Source organism: Pseudorca crassidens, chromosome 8 (assembly GCF_039906515.1).
Source record: "Pseudorca crassidens isolate mPseCra1 chromosome 8, mPseCra1.hap1, whole genome shotgun sequence".
In the NCBI taxonomy this organism is placed as follows: Eukaryota; Metazoa; Chordata; class Mammalia; order Artiodactyla; family Delphinidae; genus Pseudorca; species Pseudorca crassidens.
Genome location: NC_090303.1, coordinates 102,219,934 through 102,247,096, shown reverse-complemented (window position 1 = coordinate 102,247,096; position 27,163 = coordinate 102,219,934). Strand labels below are relative to the sequence as shown.

At 47.8% G+C, this 27,163-nt stretch overlaps 4 protein-coding genes across 21 annotated transcripts in view; 2 read left to right on the top strand and 2 right to left on the bottom strand.

Annotated features, from left to right (window-relative positions):
* Window positions 1-432: 432 nt before the first annotated feature.
* LOC137229553 (basic proline-rich protein-like) lies at window positions 433-19,127 on the top strand. Its single transcript, XM_067747623.1, has 6 exons — window positions 433-468; window positions 952-1,016; window positions 3,762-5,135; window positions 6,171-6,312; window positions 18,081-18,247; window positions 18,686-19,127. The coding sequence occupies exons 1-3, from the start codon at window positions 433-435 to the stop codon at window positions 4,948-4,950; spliced, it is 1,290 nt and encodes a 429-aa protein (XP_067603724.1). The 3' UTR covers window positions 4,951-5,135; window positions 6,171-6,312; window positions 18,081-18,247; window positions 18,686-19,127.
* Window positions 15,806-25,336, bottom strand: CCT8L2 (chaperonin containing TCP1 subunit 8 like 2). The gene is given in 6 exon segments (XM_067745625.1): window positions 15,806-16,504; window positions 16,506-16,714; window positions 16,717-16,849; window positions 16,851-17,260; window positions 17,263-17,495; window positions 25,161-25,336. Coding segments are annotated over 6 exon segments (1,860 nt in total).
* On the bottom strand, window positions 22,809-26,657 carry LOC137228760 (WAS/WASL-interacting protein family member 3-like). Its single transcript, XM_067745623.1, has 3 exons — window positions 26,483-26,657; window positions 24,740-26,429; window positions 22,809-23,003 (listed from the first exon to the last, which is right to left on the bottom strand). The coding sequence occupies exons 1-2, from the start codon at window positions 26,655-26,657 to the stop codon at window positions 25,477-25,479; spliced, it is 1,128 nt and encodes a 375-aa protein (XP_067601724.1). The 3' UTR covers window positions 22,809-23,003; window positions 24,740-25,476.
* KMT2C (lysine methyltransferase 2C) overlaps window positions 25,749-27,163 on the top strand; it is a 294,358-nt gene continuing 292,943 nt past the window's right edge. For 11 of the 18 annotated variants that reach the window (XM_067747525.1, XM_067747512.1, XM_067747523.1 and 8 more), the window contains exon 1: window positions 26,464-26,839. In XM_067747525.1, the coding sequence (XP_067603626.1) occupies window positions 26,679-26,839 (161 nt within the window). In that variant the 5' untranslated portion in view covers window positions 26,464-26,678. Of the gene's footprint in view, window positions 25,764-25,846; window positions 25,872-26,456; window positions 26,840-27,163 lie in introns of those variants that run through there. The other 7 variants (XM_067747520.1, XM_067747518.1, XM_067747516.1 and 4 more) reach the window with 5 other exon arrangements.

Sequence of the window (27,163 nt, the reverse complement as noted above, 5' to 3'; positions counted from 1 at the left end):
TTGAGCCATCTTATTAAAACTTTCATAAACATTCTATGAAAGTACAATTTTATTTAAACTTTCCCCCATTGTCGTATCTGGACTCTACCTAAATGTAACTCTGCTGAGTTTGTCTACTTCACACTCCCAACAATCATCAAACACATAATCCGTCTGAACACAAACTTGGCGCCTTTTCTAGTGTGCTGCTGTTCTTACTGGGTTTGTTGTTGGCTTTGATGATGATGCTGTCCTGGTTGGAGAGTGTGGGTGGTGGCTGTTGTGTGTCTATCTCCCTTTATCTGTCCTTAGTGCTGTCCAGCTTACTCCTCTCTCTCTTCCTATCACATTTGTTGCCCCAGTCTTGGCTGACTCTCCCTCTTCTCTGCCCTAGAAAGGGAATATTTCTTGCTGAGGTGAGAAGTCTGATTCCAATAGGGAGACACAAAGACCATGGCAGGAAAAAGCCCAAGAGAGGACAAGGTTGGGGTACAGCCAGGGAAAGGCAGAAAAGAAAGGACATCTGGGTACTTTTAGGACCAGTAATATAGGCAAAGGTTAGTGCCATCCTATGCTATAGTAAATGAGAGCATTCACCTCATGCCTGAGTCTTAGAGGGTTCAAGGCAGCTTCAAGAAGAAAAGAAAGATGAGGTAGCAAATAGGAAACTAAAATCTAATAACGAGGGATCCCCTGGTGGTCCCGTGGCTAGGGCTCTGCGTTTTCACTGCCAAGGGTGCGGTTCAAACCCTGGTTGGGGAACTAAGATCCCGCAAGCTGTGCGGCGAGGCCAGAAATAAAATAAAATATAATAACAAGACATAATTTAGGTAAGGCACTTAGAACAACGTCCAGCACATGGTCATTGCTCAGTAATGTCAAGACACTGTTGTCATTATCATTCTTGTTATTCTGTAGCCTTTGGGGGAATCCCTTCTTGCACAATCTTTCACAATTGACTGCTGTTCCTAGGTTCTACTAGCCAAGACTTCCAGTGAAATTCATTGGAACCAAGGCAGTGACTTTGTAAGTGGAAAGTACAGCACGAAAAACATTATTTCCATTTTTAATTAAAAACTTAACTTGATACAACCTGAGCTTTCCCAGTGCCAGGGGACCAATAAGCGGAATAATGGGATGCAGCCAGTTGCCACATATAATTCCACTAGCTTTTCATTTCTGAGCTCATTATATTTACTTAGAACAAAAATCTAAGATCATCTCTTCTTCCTAAGTCTAACTTCTCTCTGTGGTGAAGACTTTCACAATTTTATATAACCTAGAGCAGGTATTCCAAATACACATTCCTCCAGTGGCCAGGTGGCTAAAATGAATGATTGCACTGAGCCCAACGTATAGCGTGTACACCCCGTCTAAAGGGGGCAGCAGCTAGTCAGCTAGAGCAGCATGTAACCAGGCAAGAAATGAGCCATATTTGTCTAATTTTCAAGAGAAGCTACAATTCTGTATATTTATCTGAAGTCTCCCATTTTTTAAATCTTGGAAACTAATTTTAAAATTTCTAAACATTGTGAGAGGCAAACAAAACACCTCTGCAGACCACTGGTTTGCAACCTTAAACTCAAGGCGTTTGCTTCACACTCACAGAATGTCACCTCTTTTGGTCCAAGCTGAATTTCCAACCACACAGCCTAGGCTGAGCTACCCTGAGGATGTCTTTACACTGTGGTAAACCCCCCACCCTCCTCCCCAAAAGAAGTAAAGAGGTTGCCTACTCTTTCCTTCTAGTACAAGAAATGTACTACCAACTGAGAAATAAAACTGTGCCCAGACATTTGGGTAGGGAATTATAAAATCCTCCTTACAGGAGGGAATTATGCATGTAGTGTTTACACAAAACAGTAATTCCATGTATAAAGGTAATTAATATCCCCACTCTATTCCAAAAGAATTTGCTAATAAGGGATATAACAGAAGAAATAATTAAGGCAGCATGTTTCTAATTTTCATATTTGATGAGAGAAATGGAAGGAATTAGCTTTCTTATGAAATAAGAAGTTAAAAAAAAAGATGTGACACATCATATCAAAACACTCATTTAAAGAAATGCTGTTTTTAACCCTTTGTTAAAGGACTGAAAATATACCCCAAAGCAGCAAGATGATTGTTTTAGTATTGCACTTGTTTAAACTTAAAAATCTCTAGTTTTACTCATTAATGTGATATATCTAGTTCTAGTGGCTAAATTCCAGCATGCAAGTTTTGTATAAGGGTATACAATTCATTCTCACGTTTTCAGTGTTGATTTTCAATAGACAATCTTGTGGTTCATTTGTTGAAGAAAAACACATGCTTTTATTGCCTTACTAGAGAGTATTAACATTAAAAAATATGACCCCCCCAAAAAAACCCCACTTTTCAGTCGCAATTAATTAAAAAAACTTTTGAAGTAAGAAAAGATACTACTTTTTAAAAAGTATCCCCAATGTGGGCTAAGAGCTTCTAACTCTGTTGGGTTGCCAATTGGTCAAAACAGAGAAAAACTATCCCTTTTGGGAAATTAACTGGCAATCAGGTATGAGCTATAATGAAACCTAAAAGAGATCTTTTTATTGTTTTCTTAGATTTTAATTTTTTTTTTTTTTGCCCCACTGCGCATCTTGCAGGATCTTTGTTTCCAGGACAGGGGATGGAACCCAGGGCCCTACAGTGAAAGCGCTGAGTCCTAATCACTGGACTGCCAGGGAATTCCCAGATTTTAATTTTTATTAAAAAGGTTGGGGAAAAAAAAGGTTGGACATCTCTTTCCCAACCTTTTATTGATAATCCTATATTATAGAATAATAAATACTGTAGTTCTTCAAGCTAATTAATGATTAAGCTCCTATGTTGAACTTAAAGGACATTTTACTTTTTTTTTTTTTTTTTTACTTTCTCCATAGTTTTCTTTCTTGATGGCCATGTTTCTGGTAAATGTAAAAAATGTACATCTGTAATTCTGTACATAGATGACATAGTATATTGTTTTCTTCCCAGTGTGGTAGCTAACATGTATTTAATTAAAGGCTGAACTTTAAAAGGAAAAAAAATTCTTTTACTGATGAAATATGCATTTGGTAAAGTCATAAAAATGTTTGAGCACAATGCTTCGCGTATAAAAACATGCAAATGTTCAAGCACAGTGCTTGAATATATTCAAGAAATATTTGCTTAAAGAAATGTTATGTGAATGAAAAGGAATTGTTTTTTCTTTGTTCCATTTCACAGTAGTATTGCAAAGAAACACTTCAAATAGTTGCTATGTCAAAAATTTAAATTTATTGTTCAAATTTTAACGTTTTTAATCTACATTTTACCCTTAGCTTATATACAATTTGGTAAGAGTAGAGGAGTTGGTCATTGTTACTTAAAACAATGCATCATCTTGTTCTGGGGGGAAATTAACATAATCTGAATGGCCAAGTAGTAAAAATTAAACAAAGCATTGCATTTACTGTCCATTCAATGCAAAAATCCTAAACAAACTTGCATCGAGGAATATAATGAAGGGAATCAATACATTAACGTTAAGTATTGCTTAAACGGATTGTGCATCAAGATCCATTTTGAAGACCTGAAAAAGACGGATACGGCTCTACTGTGGATCCATATTGAAGAGAAGTGGACTTATGGTCTAAGCAGGAGAAATACACGGGCATAAATCCCACATGATGATGCTGGAGCAAATTTATAACCCCCGGACCTGGATGAATGCTGACTTCTAATTGAGGCTTTTATTTCATTTCATTCGCCTGGTAAAAATCCGACAACTACGTGCCCAGCTTAAGCCAGGAGCAGTGTCTAAACGACGAACAGGGCAGGGACGGGGGAACAGCGCGTCCCCCGCCACCCGTCCCGCCGCCGGGACACAAAGCGCCCTCCTCGGCCCGCCCGCCTGCCGGCGAGGGAGGCCGGGTCCCGTCCCGGTGGAAACAGGTGACGGGGACCAAGGGCCGCGGCGCGACAGGGCTGCCGCCCCAGCTCTACTCGGCGGACCCCGTCGGGGCCGGACGAGTAACCGCCCACGCTTCTCCGCAGCCCAGCTGCCAGCCGTACGCCGTGGGGCCCAGACTGCCGTGGGTCGGCGAGCGCGGGATCCCTCCGCCGCCCTCGGGTCCTTCCGCGCCAAGTAGTGCGCGGCCGTCCCGCTTCCGCAAACGCGGGCCTGCGGGGACGCGCCCACTGCCCCTCGATCCAGCGGCATGCGGAGGGCCGGGGCTGTGGGAGTTCTCAACTTTGAAGGGCCGCTCGGGAGACAACACACTTTCAACTGCGCAGCCGCGGTGGGCCCGGCCGTCAGGGAACGGCGAGCGGCCGTGGGGCCGGGGAGGCAGGTGTCCCAGCCGCCCGCCCCGCCCCCATCGCCGGCAGGAAGAGGAAGCAGCCGGACCTCGCGGGGCGGGGGTGCCCTGGCTCCGGGAGGCGCGTGACCTAGTTCGTCCCAAAGTGGATTTGACAGGTTGTCAGCCCCGCACCCCGCCCCACCGCCTCCCGGGTCCCTCTCCCCCGGCGCTGGGCCGGACGGGCGCCCGGGCTCCCCGGTTCAGCCTCCCATTGGCCCTTACGCCGCCTGGCGCTCCGCCTTCGCCCCTGGCTCGGGTTCCCATTGGCCTACAGTCGCCCAGAGCCCTGCCCCTGCTCCCCTCCCATTGGCCCTCGAGCTGCCTGGTGGCCCACCCCCGCACCGACTCATCCTCCCATTGGCCTCACGCCCGCCGCCCCACCCCGGTCCTCCCCGGTTCGTTCTCCCATTGGCCTCACGCCCGCCGCCCCGCCCCTCCGCGGCCCCTCTCGGGGAACCGAGCCCTGGCAGGCCCCTCGGCTCGCGGTGGCTGCGGTCGTCCGCGGTTGGCGGTCTCCGTCCGCCTTCACAAGTCCCGCTCTTGTCCCTCGCCTCTTCTTCTCTCCCAGTATTTACTGTTTCCCCTACGTCTCTCTCCCCGCCCTGCTTCCGTCGCTCAGGGAGCCTGAGTCCCGAGCCCGGGGGCACCCCGCGCCCCCTGCCCCGCCTACCCTGGTGCTCCGCGTTCAGCGCTGCCCGCGCTCTCCCTCCTGCTCCTTTCCTCCGCCCCTTTCCTCCTCCTTGCGTCACTTCGCATTTTCCTTTCTTCCCTGAAATCGCTGCCTTCTGCAGGTTTCCTCCCGGTGTCCAATCCGTAAGGTCTTCATCGCGTCCCCTTTCTCCTCCCCCCTTCTCCATCCCCTCTTCCCCCCCCCCCCCCCGCGCCGTCCCCCTGAACTCAGCGTAACAAGGAGAGTCAGGGATAAACAAGATAAATATCAACGTTAATATGGTTATTGCTTTGCGTTTTTGAAACGGAAAATGAACTGGAACGCCCAGATAAACCCAGCCCTGGGATCAAGATTGAGTTCTTAAAGGACCTTGTGAGACGAATGACAAACTTGACTAGCGCAGCAACGTAATGAGTTTTTTCCTGGGGAAGCTACTCTTATATCGGTTGTTTATACAGTATTGTTACTATAACCGTTTGGGGTGTGTGTGTGTGTTTAATTTGTGCCAGTTTTGTAAATGACTGCTTTTGACCGTAAGGATGAACTGTCTGATAAAGCTGAGGGTTGGAGCAAATCCCCACACAAGTCTTTTGGCTACAAACAGGAGAAATCCTTGATTATTCAAATGGGAAACTCCAATAGCTTTCCCAAGGTTATTAAAGAGGGCGATCACAAACTTAGACCCAGGTCAGACTCCAGAGGCCCATCAGGAGACTCATCATGCCCCAGTATCCGCGGGAGAATGGCAGACCGCACCAGCCACATTCCCACCTGTCACAGGGGGTCTTTACAAAGCTCCTGCAGTGACCTCCAAGGTTTTGCCTTAGAGGATCCTGGCTTTCCAGCCTCTGGTCACTGCACAATGACCACCAAGTGCTTCTTGCCACAGGGCCTTTGCACTTGCTGCTGTTTCCTGACCTGTCTGGATCAGCTGTTCTTCAGACTTTTCACGTGGCTTGTCCCATGTCCCCCCAGGAGGCATTTCTGACCCTGAATCTAAAGTAGGACCCCTCCAGCCTAAGCAATTACTCACTGTCATTTCACCCTGTTATTTCCTTCAGAGCATGAGCACGGTCTGAAATCATCTTGTTTACTTGTTCTGTTCTGTTCCCCTTCACCTCCCCGCCACCATTAAGAGTGAGCTCCTGGACACAGGTGCCTTTTCTGTGTCTTTTCAGAGCTGTATCTCCAGGGCACAAAGTAGGCACTCAGTGCATCCTTGATGAATAAATATGAATGGTACATTAGCTGTGATCAAGTGAACTTGCCAAACTGTCCTTCACGTCTGGTTCCGCCAGAATTGTATAGACGCACCTACAGGTAAGTGAGTTGGAAAGATAGCTGTTCTCTTGGTAACTATTCTGTGTTTCTTTGTGCGCTTTGTATCTGGCTGTTCTTTGAGAAGGAGAGTGAGAAACAAGGCCTGTTGCCCCAAGGCTACCCATTTGCCCACCTCTTCTCCAGCTGTCACAGCATGTTGACACTGCCTTGCCCTCTCCCTGACCCCAGGTGGGCACATACTTGGCTGGTAGCGCCTTCTCCTTAAGGAGTCTCCGTTCCATGTTGCCATCACACTCAGCTGGGGCCCTGTCATGGGTTCTACCTTAGGCGGGAAAGCAGAATAGGTGGAAGCCCCTTCCAGTTTCCCCTTCCCTCCTCAGACATACTGCTGGGGTTCCATTCAGCAGTGAGCCCTCTGTCTGGACCCCTGCACAGGGCCGCATCCTCTACTTTCTGAGGCGCAGAGAACCCCAGGTCAGTAGTTGGAAAGGTGAAATCTAGTCCTAACCGCCCCAAACAGGTGCTATGAGTCTGGCCCAATCTAGTAACTCCCTGTTTCTCAGTGACTTCATTGGTCTTTGCCTCTGTTGTTTGCTTATAGTTTTAGAGATGTAGACATCTCATAGGTTTCAGCTGCTCTAAACTATCAGCCCAAAGAAGAATCCTGCGGCTTCCCCCTGGGGCATGAAGAGGCTGCTGGTGCAATAAAGCCAGTGCTTTCCTAATTTATGTTCAGTAGGAGAGAGTGCACTTCCCGTCATGTGTTCCAGGCCAGAATCCTCCAGTTCACCCTGCTTGGACCGCCTGGGCCCAGGCCCAGCCCTAGATCAGTAACTCTGGCCAGGAGAATGGAAAGCCTTGATCAGGTTAAACCTACCAGCCAACCAGAGCATATCCTTAGAATGAGGGTGGGGTCGGCTCCTGATAAGTGTGTGTGGAACTGAAATCTACATCCTTTTAGATAGGGGGTACTGAGGGGGTGGGGCGCCGAGTAGGTATTCAGCAGTGCACCTGTGAGGAGTTAGCACAGGGCCAGCTCATAAGTGTTAGCCATCGCTGTGGTCAGCAAAGACAAGGTGGTGTGGGGGAGTTCGCCTGGCACCCGAAGGCATTCATCTCAGATCCCTAATCCAGCGCTAACCACTAGCTTTGTAACTTCAGACAAATTATGGAAGTGGTACCATTTTAGAAGTGGAGGAGTACTTAGAGGCCATAGGGTTCAAGTCTTCACTGGGCAGACTTGGAAACTGACACCCCCAGAGATTAGTCTGGGTCTCGGTTTCTTCGTCTGTGAAGTAGGGCGGATAATACTGGTCCCGGCTCGTCTCAGTTATTATGTGGATCAAATGAGGTAATGTTTCTACAATGGGCTCAGAACAAAAATGCTGTTCTTATGCAAAGCATTTTATTTTCATCATTAATATAGTAACAATGCCTTAATAAGAGGAGAAAGGCAGAATACATTCAAAGGATAAGCTTACTTGGCTCAAAGAAATAAATAATAACGCTTGCAAAAGAGGAAGGGGTGTGTGTGTGTGTGTGTGTGTGTGTGTGTGTGTGTGTGTGTGTGTGTTAGGTGAGGTGGGGAAGGTGTAAGGCGAGGCCCTGTTATATCCTTGGGGACTGGTGTAGGGCGTGGCTCTAAGGGTGGGAGGTTGGGTGAGGTAGTTGATTATAAATTGAAGTTCTCTCTCCTTGAATGACTTTTCAGGAGAGGAGGGTCACTCACTTAGGAGGACAAATCTAGATTTCAGGGTAATCTTACATTTCTGTAGTTCAGCTCCTCTGCAAAATTGATGCCGAGATAGGACTGTCATGCAGGAGACTGATGGGAGGAACTATCTATGAGGGAAGAAAGGGAGAGAGTTGGAAGAGGCAGGGAGATCTGACCTCTGGGAAGGGGAGGCAGAGCAGGCAGAGTGGGTGGGCAGGTCTCCGCTTGCAATGCTGCTCTGAGATGGCTTTGGCCAGACGGGCCAGAGTGCTGGAGCACAAGTTCCCTTCTGAGGATCCTGGTGGTGGATTCCAAGGAAGGTCGCTCGCCGAGGCACTCAGTCAGTTACTCTCCCTGCTGCAACAGGAGATGAGATTGGGGTCCCACACCATCCCCTGAAGCTTCAAAACAGCTTCATTCATTCCTTCGCTCAGTACGCTGCTCAGCTACCAAGTGTCACGTGTAGGTGGCCGCAGCAGTGGGAGCATTTGACCCTTGTCTTTCCTAGCTGTCTTCCATCTACTTCCTAATACTTCTAAATGGCGAGTGTTGGCCGAGTTAAATCCTGGTATCAGGGTAGTTCTTAACACTGAGTTAGCACTTAATAAACGTTCAAATTGCCATAATAAATCCAACCATACCCCACTATTACTTGAAATATAAACAGCTACATTTACTTCTAGAACTCTCCACTGTTCACTGTGCAGAATGAGAGGAAATTTTAAACTCTCAGCACTTCTAGAAACCTGTTATTTGGATTATTTGGATAAGTTCAACATAAGAGTTTAGGAGAGTTCCGTAGAGGAAAAACCTTATGAAAGTAAAAAGCTGAAGAGATCAGTAGAGAGTGGAGAAAAATGAAAGAAGAGAAATTTTAATTTATGAATAGGAAATCCAGATCTTGGGGAGAAAATAGGGAATTATCTTTCTGAAACTCCCAGGAAACAAACAAACAGACAAACAGACAGACAAAAGAAAACTTACCCAAGATGGAAAAGATGGAAAAGAACAAGGTTGAGCAGGCATTTCAAGAAGCCAGAGATGAAATAAAAGGCAAAGAAGATTAATTACTCGTTGTAATGGGAGCCCATAGGAATTGATGGAAAAGTAGAACCCGTGGGCAAAGAAATAAAGAAATGGATGAGAAATATACAATTAGGGGTTTGAAATAAGCCAGTGAAAAAACAACACAGAAAATAAAATGTGGGAGGGAGGAGAAAATCAATTATACCTAATGAATTTGTAATATAATAGAAAATGGAGTAAAAATGTAACAAAAAGGCACATAGGAATATTTTCTCTGAATAAATATTGCATTACTGGGAGTTCCCTGGTGGCCTAGTGGTTAGGATTCTGGGCTTTCACTGCTGTGGCCGGGCTTCAGTCCCTGCTCAGGGAACTTGAGATCCTGCAAGCCACGCAGCACAGCCAAAAACAACAACAAAATTTATTGCTTTACTATTTCTATATTTCAAATCATTGATGATATTCTCATTCTCTACTACTTAGTGCCTATGATAGCGTAGGGCAAAATAAAAATATACACAGAAACAGGAAAACTGAATTTCTGACTGTGGCATTAGCATATCAGTCTCTATGGGTGTACCTGTGTGGTGTGATGCTGAACATCCGAGTAAAGACTAAATTTCAGTGAAGAGCTCATACAACTCAATAGCAAAAACAAACGAATAGTCCAATTAAAAATGGGGAGAGGAAGAGACATTTTTTCAAAGATATACAAACGCCAACAGGTACATGAAAAGGCGCTCAGCATCACTAATCATCAGAGAAATGTAAATCAAAACCCTAATGGGCTATCACCTCACACCTGTCTGTTACCTGGCTATTATCAAAAAGACAGAAGTAAGTGTTTCTGAGGGTGTGGAGAAAAGGGAACACTTCTGCACTGTTGGTGGGAATGTAAATTGGTGCAGCCACTATGGAGAACACTATGGAGGGTCCTCAAAAAATTAAAAATAGAACTGCCTTATGATCCAGCAATTCAACTTGTGGGTATTTATCGGAAGAAAGCTTAATCACTATCTCAAAAACAGGTCTATACCCCCATGTTCATTGCAGCATTATTCACAATAGCCAAGACATGGAAACAACCTAAGAGTCCATCAATGGATGAATGGATAAAGAAAAGGTGGTATATATACACAGTGGAATATTACTCAGCCATGAAATAGAAGGAAATCCTGCCGCTTGCAACGACGTGGATGGACCTTGAAGGCATTACGCTAAGTGGAATAAGTCAGACAGAGAAAGACAAATAGTATATGATCCACTTGTATGTGGAACAACAGCAAAAGACAAACAAAAACTAACTCAAATATACAGAGAACAGATTATCAGTTGCCAGAGGTGGAGATATTGGGGGTACATGTGGAGAGTGGGCAAAATGGGTGAAGGGGGTCAAAAGGTACAAACTTCCAGTTGCCAGATACATAAGTCCTGGGATGTAGTGTATAGCGTGGTGACTCTAGTTGACAATATTGTGTATTTGAAGTTTACCGAGGGAGTAGATCTTAAAAGTTCTCATCACAAGAAAAAAAATTTGTAACTATGTGTGGAGATACATGTTAACTAATTGTGATCATTTCACAATATATACATATGTCAAATCATTATGTTGTATACCTAAAACTAATACAATATTATATGTCAATTATATCTCAATAAAAAAAGACTAAATTTCAGTAACATCTGGGTGTATTTTGAAACGTTTTCTATTTAGTTTCAGGAATTAAGGCATGTGTAGATTTTTCTCAAATTAAAATCTAGGGACTTCCCTGGTGGCGCAGTGGATAAGACTCCGCGCTCCCAGTGCAGGGGGCCCAGGTTCGATCCCTGGTCAGGGAACTAGATCCCACATTCATGCCGCAGCTAAGAGTTCACATGCCACAACTAAGGAGCCCATGTGCCGCAACTAGGGAGCCCACATGCCACAACTAAGGAGCCCTGGACCTGCAACTAAGGAGCCCTCCTGCCGCAACTGAGACCCCGTGCGACCAAATATGTAAATATAAAAAAAATCTAGTAAAAAAAATTGCAAATCATTTTGGAAACTATTTTTCACGTGAAACAATATTGCAATGGATTATTACCCCTTCTGTCAACAAATTACATTAATAAAATTGAAATAGGAGGTTTTAGATCAAAATGAATGTAGGAATACAATGTGAAGCACAGAGTATTTGGCATCTACGCAAGGAAGACTGAGGCTGGCTGATAGATCTCATCGCTTCTGGGGGTAGGGGTGGAGCAGGGGTGCTTGTCCAGAGCTTGGGTGCTTCCCGGGAGGTAAGCAGCCACACTGAGGCCCTCTGCGGTGCTAGGTTCTGGAGTCAGTGGGCAAAGGAGGCAGAGTACACGGGGGTTAAGATGTTTTTAAAAATTTATAATGATCCGGATGTGAAAATGTTTTCCGTTGTGCATTCAGTGACGTTTAGAGAGGCATATCTGGGCTAAACTCACCAGGATCCACCTCTCCTTTCTGATGCATTCAGTGAATTAGAAGAAAACTTATAGAGAGCCATGATTTTGTTTTTAACCTGTATAATGAATAAAACTGCATCTCAGATCTGTGCTGCAGTACAGAAAGATTGCCGTTGTTTTGCTAACCAGCCTCTACTCTCTCTTACTTAGCTCTGCAGTAATCAATGGCAATCTCTGTTAGTGACATGTGCTGGAGTGTCCAAATTCCTCATTCAGTCTTTACATTTGTAGAAAGTTTGAATTCTCAAGTCCCAAACCTCAAGGTGTTCGAAGTATGTATTTCTATAATTAAATGATCTTAAAATTTCTTTTTCCAGCTCCCTTTCTGCCTGATGGTAGAATTTAATTTAGTTAATTCCAGGTAAATTTAGTCCCTTCATGGTTTTTCTTGATCAGTCCAGACTAAAATCAAGTCAATTTTTAAAAAAATGTATTTTATTGAAGTATGGTTGATTTACAATGTTGTGTTAATTTCTGCTGTACAGCAAAATGATTCAGTTACACATATATATACATTCTTTTCCATATTCTTTTCCATTATGGTTACCACAGGGTCTTGAATATAAATTCCCTGTGCTATACAGTAGGACCTTGTTGTCTATCCATTCTATATATGATAGTTTGCATCTGCTAATCCCAAACTCCCAGTCCATCCCTCCCCCACCTCCCCTCCCCTTTAGCAACCACAAGTCTGTTCTGTATGTCTGTGGGTTTGTTTCTGTTTCATAGATAAGTTCATTTGCATACTTTATTCGCAAAAGAAATGGTTGAGTCCCTGAGCCCCAGTCTTCCCTTTTCCTCCCATTCAGATGTCCCAGTTTGGAAGTCTGTTTTCTCTCTTGAGTCTTAGCTTTCTCTATCCTTTGGCCTCTGCACTAAAGGGATTTCAGACTTGTAGGCCTAGAAAGCAGAGCTCCTGCTGTAAGGGGATCTCTTGAGAAAGGCCTCTTGGGAAAAGGTCCAGAAATAGACAAAGGATTGGAACAGACTACTGACAGCTCTTTCTTGTTGCGATCTTCTTTTCACAGTTTGGAAGCAATGACTTTCGTCCCTTCAGGACTCCAGGATTTGTGTAGGTCCCAGTCTTGGGTCTGTGCTCACAGGTGCCCAGAAGTATGGGGTAGTTCTCCCAACTCAGCCCCAGTCTTCCCCACCCAGGCCAGCCACCATCTTCTTCACCCCCCAGTTCTCAGAAGTTCTTGTTTTCAGTCCCGGTTTTCTCCTGATCCTATTTCTTTGCTCTCTGCTTGCTGGGTCAACTCAGAACCCCAGAACACAATGTCACTAAATTGGAAGGTTTGGGGATAGAAGAACAGACAAGTCCACTGGCTCCAAGTTTCATAGAGAATGTGCTCTCGAAATTGAAATTGTTGTTTTTGAAATTCAGCTGCTTCTGGAGCTGAAGACAGCACATCTTGGAAGAAAAAGATGTAGCCAAGTCCTTGGGCCCTTGGAGAACTCGAGACCCTGCATCCTAGGAGAGCTTGATGCTGGAACCTTGGAAGCAGAATCCAGACAGACCTGGTAAAATTGAGGTCAAATTCTGGTCAATTTCTCCATAGTCAGTAGGAGAAAGGACACAACTTTACGTCTGATTCAGACATTTTGACACTTAGAATGCTTAAATATGATGTTAAGAGTATACTTGATTTCGAGGCATAATCAAGATAGAGCTAACTGGGAGTGTAGCTTACGTCAGTGCTTCTCAAACTTTAATATGCACCCCAGTTACCTGGGGATCTTGTTAAAGTGCAAATTCTGACAAAGTAGGTTGTTGAGGGGCTGGGGGCGGCTGAGATTCTGCATGTCTAACATGCCCCCAAATGATGCCAGTGCCGCTGGTTCAGGGGTCACTGCTAAGTAGCAAGAGTTTAGAAGGCAGGCTTTAGGGTTGGAGATGACCCTCAACTGATGCTAAAAAGACCCAAACACTTTCAGCTCATACTGAGCTCTCCCTTCTGGTCCTCTTCCCCAAGCTGTGTCTGCTAGCTGCCCACGGTAGTCAACTTAACCATTGTATGACGTTTCCTTCTCTTCTGGAGCAGCTAATGCTCTTTATTTTCTATTTTTTGGCTGCACTGCATGGCATGGCAGAACTTCCCTGACCCTGCACTGGAAGCACGGAGTCTTAACCAATGTACCACCGGGGAAGTCCTAAAGCTCTTTAGATAACAAGAAGGGGAAGCAGATTTATCTGAAGGATGCTTTGCAGTTTACAGCATTGAAGAGCTGGCCAGCTAGTCATGGGCAGATGGGAACCAGGGTGATTCAGGGGCCTCCTTAGCACAAGCTCTAGGATCTTGCCAGCTTTCCCATGAGATGCCTGAATTCTCTGGGTCTTTAGGTTTCAAATTGGGGTTAGATGTTTTTACCTTTAAAGCCCTCAGCATAAGCCAGTTAAATTTGTATCTGCCATATATTTCTTCATCACTTGTAAGGCTGTCCTTGCTAATTTTAACTTGTGTGTGTGTATATATATATATATATATATATATATGTGTGTGTGTGTGTGTGTGTATCTGTATGTCTAGGGGAAAAGGAGATGGTAATGTTACAGTATGATTGCTCCCATTATCAAAAAAATCACTCATATATCAAATTTAGGGCACTTAAAAGATACTAAGTTACATGTTTGGCCTTCTTATGTCTTGGATCTATAACTAAAATGTTCTCTGTAAGAGCTGTTTTTATTTACTTATTTTATCTTGCAAAGTGAACATGCCTTTTTGTCTAATTTAAAAAACACTAATTGTAGGGACTTCCCTGGCAGTCCAGTGGTTAAGACTCCATGCTCCCAATTCAGGGGGCACAGGTTCAATCCCTGGTCAGGGAGCTAAGATTCTGCATGCTGTGCGGTGCGGTCAAAAACAAAAACCAAAACACTAATTGTAAATTTTCAATTTACATTTTGAGACATACTTTCTTCATAATCATAGGGGTTATATCTCTGAAAAAAACATCACAACAGAGGAATTTGGGGCAGTAAAGTAATGAATAAGAGAATGGGTTTTCCTCTTCTATTTACTGTGTACATTTGGCCAATTAATTTCTCTGAAGCTCAATTGTGTCTCCTGCAACTGAGGGATAACAAGCTTCTTTCTCATAAGTTTGTTTTGATGATTAAATAAAATGAAGACAAAGTGCATTTGAACTGCTTTAAAAAGTTACCTATCTCTATCATCATCACTATGGAATTTGAGACTCTATGAGAACAATGCGGAACCTGAGGGCAGGGGAGAAATATGACAGCACTTAGTTATATTTGCTAAAATATAACGATGAAGACACAAGGAAAGACACGTCAAGGATGTTGTATAGATATAACTTGTTACTATAAGTTAGTAATAACGAGTATAGTTCTATACATTTTCATCTGCCATCCTAACAACTTCTCAGGATTTCACTTCTGGGTTTCAAAGAATCTTTGCCAATTTGTTTTGCGTTGTTGCAGCTAATAATGCCTGCTATAAGACAATTGTTTCTTGAGTCTGGTTCTCTCTCCAAATGCTTAAGCTTCTTTGTTTTGATTCTAAGAGACTGCAGCTTCCCATCACCTCAGTTCTGTCCCTACGTTCAGCTCTTTTCCCAGAGGCAGAGTAACTTGGATGGTTAAGTGGGAAAGGTTTTGGGTAACATGTTCCCAGCTCTGCTCAACTTCTCTTTACTGCCCAGGAGTATCTGGGCATAATCACAGCCTGGCCAGGATAACCTGGTGCTAGGTGCTCCCCAGCACTCCTCACCTACACTGGAACTGTAGTGCGGTTCTAAGGTGTGTGTTCTTATCTTTTGTTATATATGCCAAGGGTGCTTTTTAAAAAATATATTTCTGCCTGCCAGCTCATTTTCCTCCCTTATATTGATTTTTTGCCTTAAAATAACATTCCCTTCTTTTTCCAAATAATCACAACAGGAATGAGCGGCCACTCCTTTAAGCTGAAACTGAGGTTCTCAGATTGCTAAAGTGACATTTAGACAGAAATTCTAGAAATTTAGAATTCATGCAGGAATACTCAAACAGTTGGGGAGAGATACCTACCCTTTCTTGCATCCCCAAAATTCAGGTACTCAATTTAAAAATCTTTAATAGAATTGAATCCTGGAGGAAAGAACAGAATCCGATGGAGAGAAACAGGAAATGAAAAAAGCCAAGAATCTGAAAGGAAGTAAATCAATGGAAAGGACTTTAACGGTGATGTTGTTTTTGTCTAAAGAAATGGACTCATATAGCAGCAAACGTGGAGGCAATACAAGGCAATGTTCATTTTTGGGGTGGCGATGCCCTCCTTGGCAACCCCATTTTGTTGAGGATGTTGCCACTTATTTGTTCCAAGGACGCCTTTTTTTCACGGGGTATGGGCGATCCTTTGCCTTCTTAGGTTCAGGTTTCAGGTCCTGGTGAGGTGTGGGACTTTTCTTGGCTACTACAATGTCATGGCCAGTCAGGAGCTGGAGTACCACGTCAGGCACGGCTCGAAGTCCTTGGGCTTTGGCTATTAGGGTGTCCCACACCTCTTCCTGGGCCGCATTTATTATCCCTTCGACCTCCACTCCTATCAGGAAGTTCCCAGCTTGGTGAGCTCCGTTCATTTCTGCCATCACGTCTGAGACGGCTAAGCCTGCCTTCTCTGCCAGGGTTTCAGGAAGAGACTGCAGGGCCTGGGCAAATGCCAGGAAGGTGGGACCACTGGGCCCTTCCAGTTTGGTTCCTTTCTCTGAGAGCATTTTCGCCAGAGCCATCTCTGTGGCCCCAGCTCCTGGAAGCAGTATGGGATCCTGGCATAACTGGAAACAGGCATCAATGCCCTGGTAGGCAGCCTACTCTGCACCCCGTAGCCCCTCAGCGGTGGCCTCCCTGAGCACCACGGTGAGGGCAGGGGTGCCTGGAGTTTCCCACTCAATTACCACAGCCAAACCTTCTCCCAGCTCCTGCCCGTACACCCTCCGACACTTCCTTGGTGCCAGTGGAGGAAGCAGATAAGGCATCACAGGTGCGACAAACACCTCGCTCAGGTACACCAATCTCCCGCCGGGACTTCACCTGAATCACCATGAGGCCGCACCTGTCAGCATGCGTTAGGGTCTCCTCGTCAATTTCCCCCCAAACCACCACCACGTTAATAGCCGCGGCTGCCAGCTGGGCAACCTGCTTTTCTATCAGCCTCTCGCTGCCCTTCCTGAACTCGGTCAGGTCGTCAGGACTAGAGAGACGAGCCGTGGCCAGGGCAATGGGGCTGGCGGGCCGAAGGCGCAGGCCATCAGAGCCACCCTGGTGCCGCTCATCACCATGGCCACCTGGCCGCAGGGCTTGCCGGGCAGGGCCAGGCCGGGGAGCAGGCACGAGTCCTCTAGCCGCGCCCCGGGGCAGCGCGCACACGCGCACGCGCTCCGGCTGGAAGCCGCCGTCAGGCTCCCGGGTGGCCCAGCACGCATGCGCCACCATCTTGGTCAAGCCGTCAGTCAGCTACAGCCTGTGCGTGTTCGTCACCAAGTGCAGGGCCCCGAACGAGTCCTCCAGAGGCCCCAGCGCCCGGATGGCCAGGGACGGCAGCAGGGCCAGCGTCTCGGCGGCCACCGCGGCCTAGGCCTCCCGCAGCAGGCGCTCGACCTGCGCCAGCAGGGCCTGAGCCCGGGGCACCACGAAGGCCACGCCGTCGCCGCTCTGCGCCGCCAACCGCAGCAGCCGGGCGGCAGGGTGCTCCAGCTCCAGCACCCAGAGGATGGCCGTGCCGTACCCTGTGACCACGGTTTCTCGTTTGGCAGTGACCAGGAGCTCTGCCGCGCCTGGGGGCCGTAGCAGGGCCGCAGGACTCTGGCCAAGGTGTGCGCCGCGGCCAAGCTGCTCAGCGGGTGCTTCTCCTCGGCCGCCGCCGTCAACAGCCGTTCGGGCAGCTCAGGCGCCGAAGGGGCTCTGCCGTCAATCGCCCGCGGGGGCCCACCCGGCCGCAGACAGGCGCTGGAGCAGCAGCGAGGCGCCCCGGGAGGAGATCTCTGAAGCCCCTCGAGCGGTCTGGTGAATACCCATCAACTGGTGCCTGGAGAAGCCGGCGCTCTGGGCCCGGGCGCAAGGATGGTCTGCTGAGGCTGAGCCCTAAAAGCACCCCCAGACTGGGCTGAAAAGGAACGGGGCCCTTGGGGCCTCTGGGGCTTGGTAGCTGAAACAGATCTGATCTTAAGTCACAAGTGGCACATGGAACCAGGGCAGGGAATGAGGTCACAGAAGGATGGACCATGAGTTGGGAGGCCCTGGGGCAGGCGGAAGTCAGGCCCGGTTGTCCCCCAGAGGGGGGACACGCGTACCCGGGGCCCCAGAGTTTCATTTAAACTTCAGAGACGGAAGAGGAAACCAGGTGGAAACCCACCCACTTCAAATTCCTGGTGAAGCTGTGGCTCCCGTTGTTTGTTTGGTTGGTCTCTGGGTCTTTTTTGTGTTTTGAGAGGGAAATTGTTTTGTTTACTTTCTCATGCAGTGCTCTGTAATCCTAGCCACGTTTGGTTACCCGTATGCCTCGGCCTCTTTGGCCACCTTATCCGTTTGTGCTGCGCATCAGGTTCCTTAAGGTGTCTGCTGGTCTGTTTGTCTTTCCGGTTGCAGATGTGTGAGGCTGCACAGTGTGGGACAACTCTTCCCAATGACGGTGATGACACTGAGCTGGCGAAGGTGGGTCAAGACAAGGGAGGGAAAGAGGCTGACCGCCTGCAGACAGAGTAATAGACATGGACACAGAGGAGTGAAAGTGACCAAGAAGGCAGCAAACCAGAGTGAGTGGGGCTGGGGCCCTCCCGCCCTCACCCTCAGCCCTTAGAATTTGAGCTCCCTCCTTCCATCCTCCCTCCTTGCATCCTCCCTCCCTCCCTCCTTCCCTCCTTCCTTCTCTTGCTCCTCCTATCCTCATATGGCACCTACTGGAGTAACGATTGCTTCTTTTTTAGTTTAACAAATATTTAGCATCTACTCTGTTTCAGTGGTCACAAAGATGGCAGGAACGTGAGACCAGTGAGGGAAAGAGATTGGTACCAAGTGAGTACAGCTTCCTTAGGTGTTGGGCAGAGCACCAGCAGGAAGTGATGAAAATATTAAGATTAGGGGAGGGACTTCCCTGGTCCCTGGTCCCCACTTCCCTGGTGGTCCAGTGGTTAAGACTCCACACTCCCACTGCAGGGGGCATGAATTCCATCATTGTTTTAATATTTCCACAGACAAGAAGATAGTGAGAAACAAAAGGAAAAGAATGTCACAGTGGAAGTTAAATACAATTAAGGCTAAAAAGGAGATAAATTTGGGCTTCCCTGGTGGTGCAGTGGTTAAGAATCCACCTGCCAATGCAGGGGACATGGGTTCGAGCCCTGGTCCAGGAAGATCCCACATGCCGCGGAGCAGCTAAGCCCGTGCGCCACAACTACTGAACCTGCGCTCTAGAGCCCGTGCACCACAACTACTGAGCCTGCGCTCTAGAGCCCACAAGCCACAACTACTGAAGCCCGTGCGCCTAGAGCCCGTGCTCCGCAACAAGAGAAGCCACCACAATGAGAGGCCCGCACACCGCAACGAAGAGTAGCTCCTGCTCGCCACAGCTAGAGAAAGCCCGTGCGCAGCAACGAAGACCCAATGCAGCCATAAATAAATATATAAAAAAAATAATAAATTTGGAGAAAAAACTTTCTCTTTGCAAAACAACTTGATTGCTTTTGTAAAAATGATATTCATTATACAACTTAAAAGAAAAAAATACAAAGAAAGTAAATGTCATTTGGAATCCCAGCCCAGAGACAGTCATTGTTTATATTTTGATGAATATTATTACTTTACACACATATGCATATATAGCTTGTGGATTTACACAGTTTTACATATGTGAGTTATATGATAATATTGTATATGCTTGTCTGTAATAATTTTCCCCTTAATGTTATCTTGGCTGACAAATGTTTCTGAGGAGGTATTATGTTGTCTGAAGACCGTGGACAACTTTTTTTTTTTTTGGCTGAATCTTGTGGCATGCAGGATCTTAGTTCACCGACCAGGCATCGAACCTGTGCCCCCTGCAGTGGAAGCGCAGAGTCCTAACCACTGGACCGCCAGGGAAGTCCCCGTGGACAACTATTTTGATCTCTCTCTCTTTTTTTTTTTTTTTTTGCGGTACGGGGGCCTCTCACTGTTGTGGCCTCTCCCCTTGCAGAGCACAGGCTCCGGATGCGCAGGCTCAGTGGCCATGGCTCACGGGCCCAGCCGCTCCGCGGCATGTGGGATCTTCCCGGACCGGGGCACGAACCTGTGTTCCCTGCATCGGCAGGCGGACTCTCAACCACTGTGCCACCAGGGAAGTCCTTGACCTCTTTTGATTTTAGAGACTCCATTAGAAAAGGCTTGATCCTCCATGTAACACTGAGAGGAGTGTCACATAACAAACGTTGGTTGTAGGGGGCAAAGAGGACTTGCCTGTTCCCTTATAGAAAAGTAAAATATAACAACACAAAACGTAGCAAAGTATTCACGTATACCTTGTCTATAAAGTTACAGTTTCTTTTTTCAAGTAGACTCCTGTAAGGGATCATCTTAGCTCTTTTTCTTGAAAGTAACGTACATTTTCCCATTTATTTCACTTCTTCCACATCTCTGTTGAGCCACTGCTGAGTAATAGGGATAGAAGGTGAATAAGGCAGACAGCTAGTGTCTCCAGTGGGCTTAGGCTGGGATACAGACAGTTAAGTGGGCAATTCATTACAGGGCATGAGAGCTGTGATGGGGAAAGCACAGGTGTTGTAGAAGCATCCAGGGGGACACACAACCTTCATCATGGGAAGAACGGTGGTCAGGGTGAGGTGAAGTCTAAAGAGAGCTGAAGGGGAAATAAAAACAAGAAGTGGGAATTGGCCAGGTGAAAAGGGCTGGTGGGGTGGGAGGGGTTGGGACAGCCTGGTGAGGTTTGTGGCTCACCTCCTGAAGGCTGGAGCTCATGGTGTGGTGGAAAGGAGAGGAGAACTTTGGCTGGAGGGTAGCAGGGACTCTCCAGGACCTAGTGAGCCATGCCAATTTAGAATTCAACCTGAAGGGTGATGCATGGGACTGTAAGTTCCATTTCCATTGCAAAAGTAGATAATTTTCTGTTGTGAAATCCTTACCTGTGTGACTACACAGCACAGGGGAAGGTGAGGATCCAGTTATTGCCTTGCACCCTTAAAGGCAGTCAGTTCATAACACCCCAAACAGTAAATTTTGTTTTGGTTCTTGTTTTGGTCGTGTTGTGCAAGGCATGTAGTATCTTAGTTCCCCAACCAGGGATCAAACCTGTGCCCCCTGCAGTGGAAGTGTGGAGTGTTAACCACTGGACTGCTGGGGAAGTCCCCCAACGGTAAAGTTTGGACTGAAATTTTGTAGAGGTACCTCTACAAAGATCAAACTAACCAAGGAGCTACTAAATCTCAATTTTACTTTTTTACTATGTGGACACTATCATTGTTAAATTCACATTGATTTTATTTATTCTTTGGATAAATTGATTAGATGTAAAATAAATGTAAATAATTTGTGTGTGTGTGTGTGTGTGCCAGGAAGAGTTTGCATGCAGTTAATGCATATAAAAATTTCTAACAACATGATTTTGATCTGCTAAGGTGGGTAGGCATCAATATAGACGGTTTGGTGGTTGTATTGGGTTGAATAGTGCCCCCCAATATTCATACTCTTCCTGGAACCTCGGAGTGTGACCTTATTTGGAAATAGGATTGTTGTGGGTGTGATTAATTAAGATGAGTCATACTGGAGTAGGGTGGACCATTAATCCAATATGGCTGGTGTCCTTACAAGAAGGGAAGACACACACACACACACACACCCCGGGAGAACATCGTGTGTGAGGAATAGACACACAGGGAAGGTGGCCATGTAATGGTGGGGGCAGGCTGGAGGGATGCACCTGCAAGCGCAGAAATGCCCAGGAACACGGGCGACCACCTGAAGCTGAGCGAGGCCTGGGACAGATTCTCTCCCAGAGCCCACCATGAGGGGCCAGCCCTGCCGATACCTTGATTTTGGACTATTAGCCACCAGGACTGTAAGAGAATACATTTCTATTGTTTTAAACTGCCTGTTTGGAGTAGCTTTTTGCAGCAGCTATAGGAACCCAATACAGTAGTCTTTGTATATTAATGAAGGAAGGAACCTAATGAAGTGTGTGTGTGTGTGTGTGTGTGTGTGTGTGTGTGTCTGAAGAGGGGGGCTGTCTGCTGCCGTATCCCACCCTTGCCCTTACCCCCAGACTCCCAGATGCATTAAAAATTTTTTGTTTATTATTTAAATTTTATTTTATTTTATTTTATTTTATACAGCAGGTTCTTATTAGGTATCTATTTTATACATATTAGTGTATACATGGCAATCCCAATCTCCCAATTCATCCCACACCACCCCCCCTGCCACTTTTCCCCCTTGGTGTCCATATGTTTGTTCTCTACATCTGTGTCTCTATTTCTGCCCTGCAAACCGATTCATCTGTACCATTTTTCTAGGGCTGTCTGCTGCCTTCTCCCACCCCTGCCCTTCCCCCCAAACTCCCAGATGCATTTTTTAAAAAACTGTGGTCTTCTACACAGTAGATGTAAATATTTAATCTTTCTATTTGTATGTTTTTCTTATTTTTTTTTTTGGCTGCGTTGGGTCTTTGTTGCTGCGCACGGGCTTTCTCTAGTTGCAGCAAGCGGGGCTGCTCTTCGTTGCGGTGCGTGAGCTTCTCACTGCGGTGGCTTCTCTTGTTGCGGAGCATGGGCTCTAGGCATGCGGGCTCAGTAGTTGTGGCTCGCGGGCTCCAGAGTGCAGGCTCAGTAGTTGTGGTGCACAGGCCCAGTTGCTCCGCGGCATGTGGGATCTTCCCGGAGCAGGGATTGAACCCCTGTACCCTGCATTGACAGGCGGACTCCCAACCACTACGCCACCAGGGAAGTCCCTGTGTGTTTTTCCATGTTTATTTTTCAGTTGCTTGATTGCCTTTTTTGTGTTTATCTTGTTCAGTAGTGCCAGGTTTAAAGTATAGACCCCTGGAGGGCAAGATTCATGTCTCTATAAAACGTGCGGTAGAACATTTACATATGCCTCATACTCTTATACACAAATTAGTTTTGAAGGTGATTGTTTTATTTCCTTCTCAGATTCTTCCTTTTTCTATCACACAGGTACATGGTATGCATTACTGAAATAACTTATGTAAAGCAATATGAATTTATAAAGCTAAAAATGCACTATGGACTAAATATGAACTAATTTTAAGTGGTTGAAATTCTTTTTAAAACATTTTTTTTTTTTTTTTTTTTTTGCAGTACGCCGGCCTCTCACTGTTGTGGCCTCTCCTGTTGCAGAGCACAGGCTCAGGACGCGCAGGCTCAGCAGCCATGGCTCATGGGCCCAGCTGCTCCGCGGTATGTGGGATCTTCCCTTACCGGGGCACGAACCCGCATCCCCTGCATCAGCAGGCCGACTCTCAACCACTGCGCCACCAGGGAAGCCCTAAAAACATTTTTTTTACTGAAAAATAAAGGACAAAAAATGATAGCCTATGACTGCAACTTTTTAAAGTGCAATTTTAACAGTAAAAATATGAACACAAATCTTATAAGATCTAGCATTTACGTTTTGAGCGGTCTTTTCACACAACTGTAAAAGTTTGGTTCCTAAAAAACCCTGAGGAATTTAAGACTATGGGAAAACAAGGAGAGGGATACCATTTAGTAGCGAATCTCTGGGAAAGCCTTATAAATACTTTCATGTTCACTAAAACAAAGTGATAAAGACTGCTCTCTCAAGAAAGACATCAATTACATTTTCTAGGCCTTCAATTAGGAAGAATGTCTACTGTACCATGAATTTTTATTCATTGTCATTTGTATGCTAGACACTTTGAGAATCTCCTTTGCTTACAGTGTCATGAGATGTTGCTTTTTCTTTTTTGAGGATAACAACCCTTACTCCCACTCACATTTTAAACATTTAATACATGTTTATGATTATACTACAGGTGCTCTGAAAGATTGATGTATTATAGAAAAATGTAATATAGAAAGTGAAAGTCCCTTGTAATCCAACCCTCTAGAGATGATTGCTGTTAACACTTTGGTGCATGTCTACCATATTTTTAAAGTGCCTATTTAACATGTACTTATTAGAAGGTAGACATTCTATTTTTTTTTTTGCACTTGGTCCTTCCAAATGCTCGTTTTCTTTCTGGTTTTATAATTTTGAGGAACCTACCTCAGCTATCTGCCTCCTGGATTTTTTGCCACTGTGGTCTCAGAGCTGTGTAATTTGGATGACAGAGATGGAAAAACCTTTGAAAGACCTTTATTTAAGTTGAATAAGTATTCCTTGAATACTTCCTCTGCATCCTGGGTTATATTTTGTTTGCTCTGCCCGCAATAACTTCACGCTGATAAGCCTCCTATATGTCCTTTTAAAACAGCTCCCAACTACTTGTCTGCTCACAGTAGCCGAAGGAATGGAGATTTAAGGCTGGGTTTACCTTCATCATCTTTTATCTTTCAAGAAGTAACACTGCACAAACTTCTGTTTCTACCCTTCCATTTATTCTACCCACTTTTCTGTTCCCAGTCCCTAGTTGTTTCCTTTAAGAACTTGTCTCCAGCAGGAGTGACTTGCAGTTTGCACATTCTGGTCCTTAAATTCTCCCAAGTGCTGACGAGTATACTGAAGTAAATTGTCCTGATGTGGAATTTTGTGCATATGAAACACACAGTTGGAAATGACTCTTCTACTTTCAGTACTGAACACAGATAAACATTTGGATCGATAATCCCATTTTTGAAAGTATACTTTATTTAGTGTAATGTACAGAAAATGAAAAAGGGTGAGTAATAAACTTTATATCACTTCATAAATGCATCTTCATAAATTTATGACTTCATAAATTAGTCATGCATATGTTGTATTTCTATGTATAATAATAGTCAGACTTTTTTTTAATTTATAGTTTTCATTTACCAGCCTAGCTTCTCCCCAATCTCAAATTTTAAATTTAGTAAGCTTGAAAAAGCCAGCGGGAACTAAACCTTGAAGGGATTCAAACGACTGTCTTATTGAGGTCCTCACTTCAGCCCTTTCAAGAAGCTATGCTTTAGTCAGAAGAGGCTCTGGAAACTGTGCATGTTTGCCCAAATACACACAAACATACGGTTCAGAGTTTATGTTCTGGCTATTGGGAAGGGAAGGCAAACAACACAGCAGGAAAAACCGCGTTTTATTCTTACCTTACACTAGAACTGTTGGGAAGATGGAAAGAAATCATAATCAGAAAGTGCCCGGGGTGTCCGGCCTAGAGTCTAAGCCTGTAAGATGATAGTTTACCCCAATCCTTTTGCAAATGGTTGATAGGTCGTAATAGTTTTTCCCAATTCAAATCTATGTTTTTCACTCCCCTAGTGAATGGGAAGGAAATCAGCGAAGAGTACATTTTCCAAGTGTTGGTCCCTGTTAGAATAAGGAACTCAGAACTCCCCACCTGTAACTCTCCTTCCTTCCTTCCTAAGCGCACGTCAGATTTCGGACCCTAGCAGCCCCAGTTTTCCTTCACCGTTTTTAAGTAGTGTAAGAGGCGGCTTAGAAGTCTTTCCATTTTTGTGTCTTCGTCACAACACACCCAACGTTAAAACCAAGTTGTCGGGGTTTTACTGGTTCATTATGTCTCTCAGCACTTTATCCCTCAAAATGCCATCGTTCTTTTTGTCTGACAGCTTTATAAACCCTTTCCGGATCATTTTTAAAACGACGCTGTAATAACGAAAGTATCCCTGGAACTGGAGTAGAACGAAGTTGCACTCCATTTCTTTTCCTCCACCAACGTGCATTACAACAAACGAACGCTGAACGTGCGCCCGGCGAAGCCCCTCCGGGCCGGTCCCCGCGCCCCGCCGGGGATGGGGGTGGGAGTGGAGGCGCGGGGCGCGGGGGAAACCCGGGCCCGCCGCGCGCCGGGGCGGGACGAGGTCTACACCCGCCCGCCAGTCCGCGGAGGCCGAGCGCCTGCGGAGCGCGGACGCGGCCCGCCTCGTCCTCGCTCTCCCTCGCGCACTCCCCGGACCCCGATCCCGGATTCGCTCATCCGCAGCTTGGCGCTCTCCCGAGCCGAAGCCGGAGCCCCAGCCGGAGCCGGAGTTGGAGTCGCGGCGCGGCCCGGCCGCCGCGTCAGAAGAGGAGGGAGCGGGGGCGGGGGAGGGGCGGTGAGGTCAGCGGCGGCGGCGCGTCCGCGGGCGGCGCATGCGCGGAGCGAGCCCCGTGAGTGGCAGCGGCGGCGAGCGGGGGGCGGTGGGGCCGGCGGAGTGGGGGAGGGGGCGGGGGCGTCGCGGCGGCCGTGTGTGGGCGAGACGGCGGCGAGTTTGAGAGGTCTGTGGTGCGGGGGCGCTCTGGGAGACCCGGCGCGGCCCTCGCGCGACGGCCACGGTCGAGTGTGTGTGTCTGTGTGTGGTACACGCACACCCGCAAAACTTCCTCCTCCCCTGCCCGGAGGGCTGGAGCGGGCGCTGAGGGGCCGGCGCTCGCACAGCCCGGAACCCACAACAACTGGAGCAGCTGTCAAAACTTCGCTGCCGCTGCCGCCCGGCCTGACGCGGCCCGCGCGGGGGAGGGGCAGCCGGCGGGGGGCGCGACCCCCGCCCGCCGGCCCGCCGCTCCCCGCGCCGCGGCCCCTTTCTCCTCCCCGCCGCGGGCGGCCTGGGGGAGGGGCGCGGGCGGAGACCCCCAGGGCCGGCGCCCTTCGTGCCCCCTCAGTAGCCCCGCCCAGCTCGGCGCCGCCCGCCCCGCACCCGCCCGGCACCCGCGCCCGCACCCACACCCGCACCGCCCGAGGGCCGCCCGCCCGCCCCGCCCGCACCTCCCCGCCCCGGTCCGGCCCCTCCCTCCCGCCTGCCCGCCGCGCCCCGCCCGCCGCCCCCCGCCCGGCCCCTGCGCGCCGAGGTGCGCGCGCTCGCGCGTATGTGTGTGAGTGCGTGTCCTGCTCGCTCCATGTTGCCGCCTCTGCCGGTACCTGCTGTTGCTCCCGGGGCTGCGGGAAATGCGAGAGGCTGAGCCGGGGAGGAGGAACCCGAGCAGCAGCGGCGGCGGCGGCCGCGGCGGCGGCGGCGGCGGCGGCGGCGGCGGGAGGAGCCCCCCAGGAGGAGGACCGGGATCCATGTGTCTTTCCTGGTGACTAGGATGTCGTCGGAGGAGGACAAGAGCGCGGAGCAGCCGCAGCCGCCGCCACCCCCCCCCGAGGAGCCCGGAGCCCCGGCCCCGAGCCCCGCAGCCGCAGACAAAAGACCTCGGGGCCGGCCTCGCAAAGATGGCGCTTCCCCTTTCCAGAGAGCCAGAAAGAAGTAAGTTGAGTGTGAGGGAGCCAGGCCGGGAGCCAGCCGCGGCGCCGGCCCGGAGCTGTCACCGGCGCGCCCGGCCCCGCCGCCCCCGCGCGCCCCCGGCCGCCCCCGCGGGGTGGGGGTGGGGCCCGCGCGGGCCGCGCGGCTCGGGCCCGGGGCGCCCGCCCCGCGCCCCGCGCCGGCGCCCGGTCTCCCGCGGCCGCCCGCAGTTCCCTCCGCCGGCCCGGGTCTGACGGCTCGCGCCGCCGCCACACTTTACTTTTTAGTTTGGCCCCGGCGCCGTGTGTTCCGGGGCTTCTCTTTTTGGGGAAATTTCTCGTCGATGCC